Source organism: Cherax quadricarinatus, unplaced genomic scaffold, assembly GCF_038502225.1.
Source record: "Cherax quadricarinatus isolate ZL_2023a unplaced genomic scaffold, ASM3850222v1 Contig979, whole genome shotgun sequence".
Lineage (NCBI taxonomy): Eukaryota > Metazoa > Arthropoda > Malacostraca > Decapoda > Parastacidae > Cherax > Cherax quadricarinatus.
The window spans coordinates 39,363-44,973 of NW_027196005.1; the positions used below are offsets into that span (position 1 = coordinate 39,363).

The 5,611-nt window shown below is 40.3% G+C and overlaps 1 protein-coding gene and 2 non-coding genes across 3 annotated transcripts; all 3 read left to right on the forward strand.

The window, feature by feature from the left end:
* Positions 1 to 1,692: 1,692 nt before the first annotated feature.
* Positions 1,693 to 1,764, forward strand: TRNAA-UGC (transfer RNA alanine (anticodon UGC)). The gene has a single exon. It is a non-coding gene; the product is annotated as a tRNA-Ala (tRNA).
* Positions 1,765 to 1,769: 5 nt separating this feature from the next.
* On the forward strand, positions 1,770 to 1,842 carry TRNAA-AGC (transfer RNA alanine (anticodon AGC)). Its single transcript has one exon. It is a non-coding gene; the product is annotated as a tRNA-Ala (tRNA).
* Positions 1,843 to 3,460: 1,618 nt separating this feature from the next.
* On the forward strand, positions 3,461 to 5,306 carry LOC128685641 (uncharacterized). Its single transcript, XM_053772186.2, has 2 exons — positions 3,461 to 4,280; positions 4,380 to 5,306. The coding sequence occupies exons 1-2, from the start codon at positions 4,208 to 4,210 to the stop codon at positions 4,739 to 4,741; spliced, it is 435 nt and encodes a 144-aa protein (XP_053628161.2). The 5' UTR covers positions 3,461 to 4,207; the 3' UTR covers positions 4,742 to 5,306.
* The last annotated feature ends 305 nt before the right edge of the window (positions 5,307 to 5,611 follow it).

Consider the following 5,611-nt stretch of genomic DNA (forward strand, 5'->3'; position numbering starts at 1 on the left):
GTTCCCACCCTTACTTCTAATTATTTCTATTGCTGACCTATACCTGCTAATCAGGTCCTCACTCCTACGTCTGCCAACATCGTTGCCTCCAGCACTGAGACAGATAATAGGATTGCTCCCATTACCTCTCATGATGTCATCCAGACGGCTAACAATATCCTCCATCCCAGCCCCAGGAAAGCAAACTCTCTGTCTCCTACTCCTGTCCTTCAAGCAGAACGCCCTATCCATATACCTAACTTGGCTATCCCCAACAACAACAATATTCTTACCTTCCTTAATGTCTTTCGTCGTGTCGTTCCCAGTAGTCAACTCACATTCGTCGGGTAGCACTGAGAATGTATTGGATGTTTCCACAACAGTTTCCACGGCAGTCTCTTTCTTCTTCATCGTTTCTACCTTTCCATTCGTCTTCTTGATCGTCAACTTCTTTCCCTGCTGTCCAGCCACTGACCAGTTTCCCTTCTTGACCTGAGGACTCAAAACAGGAGGACTACTACGAATCTTCTTGTTTTCCTCGGTCAATCGCCGAATTTCCAAATTCGCCAACCTCAATTCTTCCTTAAGCTGTTGGTAAAGTTGCTCGATGGAGGGCATCTTGCTTCAATTCTAGAGAGCGCGCAAACAGGTCTTCACAGAGCCAAGTACACGTCAACACTGCGCAAATGCCAACTCAATCAGGAGCTACTGCGCAGCACGTCCGCACGGCCCAATAGCGATGCGAACACGAGCCTCAGAGTACATGATGAGAGTGGCAGACAATAGCAGTGTAGGTTAATACTTTTATTATGCACCTCATACCCATTGTGTGGGTGATAGTCACCATAAATCCATGGATGGAGTGGTACTCACCCCATACCCAAGAAGTGGGATTTCGTCACACCACACCCATAGTGTAGGTGCTGGTCACCCAACATCCCTGGTGTGGGTGGTAGTTCGCTCATTTCCATGGTATCAGCGAAAGTCACCTCAACCCATGTTGAGGGCGGTGGTCACCCCTTACCCATGGAGTGGGTGGTAGTCATCACATTAATCATAGTGTGGGTGGAAATTTAATGAGTAAAGTGGAACATAATGGGTCCAGTGAATGGGCCACAAAATTGTCATAGCTAAAAAATTTACAGTGGTAATGAACATATTTATATCTGGTTACCAGTGAAGTGCCACACTACGCCAGAGGAAATATTTGATGTACCGACACATGCAGGAGACTCAGAAGAATAAACAAAGGGACACCAGTGGAAAAAGTGTCTTTGTCTGACTTTCTTTTTTGTTACCCTAGACGATTTACACGTATGTTACTATGTGTGATAATTATACGTTTGTTTACCTGTACCTAAATAACTAACTAAACATAGATTGACCAGCACGAGAAGAACCTGAGCTAAGACAGGTGAAACTGAATGCAAAGTAAGTATATTTAGGCACTGGTACACATCAGTACAGTTATCATACATACTGTAAATTACATAGGAAAAACCATAAAAGTCAGAGTGACTTATTTCTATTGGTGTCCTTGAAGCGCAAGACTACAGTTCTACAACCTCACAGAGGTAGAGATCGTGGATCACATTATAAATCAACACAGCAGTCAGCACACGAGAAGTTGATGCGAATCCCAGAATTAAGGCACAAAATGTGAAAGCTCAACAAAATAACTTCAAGTAGATAATCGCACACTGTTATTGCTAAGGGGGTGTAGCTCAGTGGTAGAGCGTTCGCTTTGCCTGTGAAAGGCCCCGGGTTCGATCCCCTGCACCTCCAGTCACGGGGATGTAGCTCAGATGGTAGAGCGCTCGCTTAGCATGCGAGAGGTACGGGGATCGATACCCTGCATCTCCAGATTTAAAAAAAAGATTAAGCACTCAGGAGGCTGAGCATCAGTTGAAAATGGTTTACTGAAGCTATGCTAATTTAAAATGCGTACAATTTTAATTTTGCACCAGAACTACCCAAACAACCAACCTAAGTTATCGTAAGTCACGCTGGCGAATCCACAGGTAACACACAACACTTAAGATAATAACTCTGCTTCTGTGACTGAAGAACAAATATTTATTTACCCAAATAAATGCTTGAAACAGGTTAAGTATCACACACTCAAGTTGGTATTGATGAACCACTGGAAGAAAATATTGTTTCTCAAAGATTAAGTAAAAACTCAAGACATCTGCATTTGTTGCAATGCTTGAATTGGGCCACTAATGCTGATCAGATAACTTATTCCAAGGAAGCTGTTGAACAGCAAATGAAAGAATGGAGGGAATTAATCACGAATTAGCGGTCATTTTTACAGAGGGTATTAGAAGGTACGAAAACCTGAATGTTCAAGTCTGGGACTCCGATGCTCGCACGATTCCAGTTTAATAAGATGATTTTTTTTTCTTTGGCAGGTGAGAATGATTGTGGAACAGGTGGAAATATTGATCTGTACATTGAAGAATATCTCCAGAAGAGTCTCAGAGTAAACGATAACGGTGGCAGAGACACCAGCAGTTTAGTTTAATATCTTCATTATGCACCCTGTACCCATGATGTGGGTGGTGGTCACAACATACCCATGGTGTGGGTAGTGGTCACACCATACCCATGGGGTGGGTGGTAGTCACCCCATACCCATGTTGTGGGTGGTAGTCACCACATACCCATAGTGTTGGTGGTGGTTACACCATACCCATCCTGTGGGTGGTAATCAAACCGTACCCATGGTGTGGGCGATAGTCTCCACATACCTATGGTGTGGGTGGAAATATAAAGAGTACTGTAGTACGTAACACTATATAACAAAATTTCACTTTTGTGGTGTTCCTGGGAAATAATCATCATTTCCCAACTCTTTATAGCTAAACAAATTTAAAAAATACAATTTTGATCCCAGAACTTTGTTTTTTTTGGTCAGGACACTTCTGGAACACTGTCAAGAAAGATTTACATAAAACTATTATGTTCTAGGGTTTTGCTTGGCTAATATGAAAACAGGAGCTTACGAACCACCAGTCAGTTCAGCTCTGGCTACGTGAGACGACATATCAGAAGAAGTGAAATGGCATCAAGAGGATGCAATTATTCTCCAGATGGATTCTGATATATATATATGTGTGTTGTACACACTGTAGGGCTCAGTGTTTTATTTTGAACATTGCAAACTGTAATGAAACATTCACTTAATATTATATCTCCAGCATCGTCATTAAATAGCTAAAATGAAGATGGTCGGCGATATATTATCAGTTCATCATCATCATTATCTTTATTATAATTAGCTAAGTATTATAGGTAGGATGTTTCCTTGGTTAAATAAGGAAAATAACTATTGACGGTAGGGAACCGTCTTGCCAACAACTGTTATGAGTTTTAGTGGTCCAGCCATCACAATCACGTGAGTCACGTGACCCTTACCTGACGTTTGGGTTGGAGAACGTGTGATCAGGCAGTCTGGTTCAGCCTTGAGCTGGAAAAACATCTCTCTCTTCTTGAGTGGTCTCATAGAAGTCTCAAAGATCTTTAAAGGACAGAGTCTTCCATGACTCTTGTTATACTGGGTTGTCTCACAAGAAGTGTCTTGTAGACTTTCTTTCGCTGTAAGACACAGGTCTTCATATTGGTTTTAAGTCTGCTAAGGCTTAAAACGTCATACCAGTATTGTGTTTAAAGACTCGGAGTTCTATAGAAAGATGTATAGTTGCTTTCGTTAATTTCTTCTGTTGTTGGCTTTCAAGAGTTTTGCTTGACTCATTACCCGAGCTTAGGATCTTTTGGATCACGGTTGAACTGTATTATTAGATTTACCAGGATAAGGATAATGTGAATTTTCTAGTATAATTATCATGTATGTAAATTCATATACCTTAAGTTGTTTACGAAGTCAATCGTGAACTTGTACTTTCTGTATATAGCTCCTGTCATATAAATTAATAAGAGAGAAGAAAAGAAAGTATTGTAATAAATATTTTATATTAAAGATCGTAAATATTTTACATGTTGGATTTTGTCTTCTAAGTGGATTAAACCTGTGATACTCTGAAGACTTTCTAAAGTCCCGCTTGTAATCCAACGTCTTGTTACGAAGAAGCGATCTTATACTCTTTACCCGGAAAAAAGCTTAAAAGCACAAAATAAACCCGGACTCGTAACAATGTGTTCAGTTCATTAAGACAAGAGCAAAGAAGTTCTCTGTAACAGCATCTAAAAAAAAACATATTATGTCATGCCAGTTGGGCACCAAGACAAGACCTGGGCATCTCATGTTGCTTGTCAACATCGTAAGAAAACATTGGAAGGTAATAGTCATTAGTTATGTGAAGGGTAAAATCTTGAATAGCAACATTTTTTTAAATGAAATGTATGTAACAGAAACTAATTCTTTTGTTCTTTTACAGGATGGAATAGAGGAAAAAATAAAATGCCAGGAAGTTTGCTGTTCCTAGAATATGACGTGAACCCACTGATCACTCAACCAACTGTTGCTTCTGTCTGGTGGATCCTTCCAAACACCGAACTGGGAAAAATGCACCTACTATTTATTATCCAGACCTTCTTCTCTTCTATTGCACCAGTACCACACAGTGTTGATCTTCCTGTACCTACACCTCCAGAAAGAAGTCAACCATCAGAAGAAATCAGCAAATCAGAAAATGAGGAGTACGGTGAACAAGACTATGATCTCACAGACGTAGCTGTTGAGAGGAATCCTTACTACCCACACCAGACTTCAGTGACCTTATCAGAGATCTTAGTTTGACAAAGTCAAATGCTGAGCTTTTAATTTCAAGGCTCAAGGAGTGGGACTTGGTGGATGAAAGTGTGCAAGTGACAAGCCAAGGAAAACGTAACCAACATTTTTCAAGCTTCTTCACTAATGAAGAAAGATTGTCCTACTGTAATGATGTATCAGGCCTGTTTTATGCAACTGGAATTGCATGCAATCCAGATGAATGGAGACTCTTCATTGGCCACAAGTCAGGAAAATCATGGAGCGCTCAGAATTTCCAAAGAAGCTCACAGAGAAGGAAAAGGAAGCCTGGGAGAGTTTTGTTGCTGTAGCACAGGACTTTCTGGGCAACAACAAGGCTCATAATTATGTGGAACTTGCTGAGACCTTGGTAAAAAAAACTATGGTCAGATGGCCTGTAGGATGTCCCTTAAGGTCCATATCCTTGATAATGATCTTGACAATTTCAAGGAGAATATGGGAGCATACTCAGATGAGCAAGGGGAGCGCTTCCACCAAGATATAACGGACTTTGGACACAGATATCAAGGATCTTATAATGAAAACATGATGGGATACTGCATTTGGGGGCTTAAACAGGAAAGTGATTTGTTGCTGCTCGCAAAATTAGAGAAACTGCTCATTTTTGTCTTTTTAAGTGTTTTTTTTTATTCTTCTTATTGGCCGGTACTCTCCCGGCCCGGGTCTTTTCCAAGTAGTGGTGACCCGGCCTTGGCTCCCTATCTGGGGAGTGTCTCGAGACCTAAGTCTACCATGTTTCAGAAAGTTTAAAATAAAATGTGTGTAAATTTTATTTTATATAAATTTTATTTATAATTTTTTTTATTATTTTCATGTAAAAACTAGCAAAAAATATTGAAATTTAGCCATTTTTTTGTA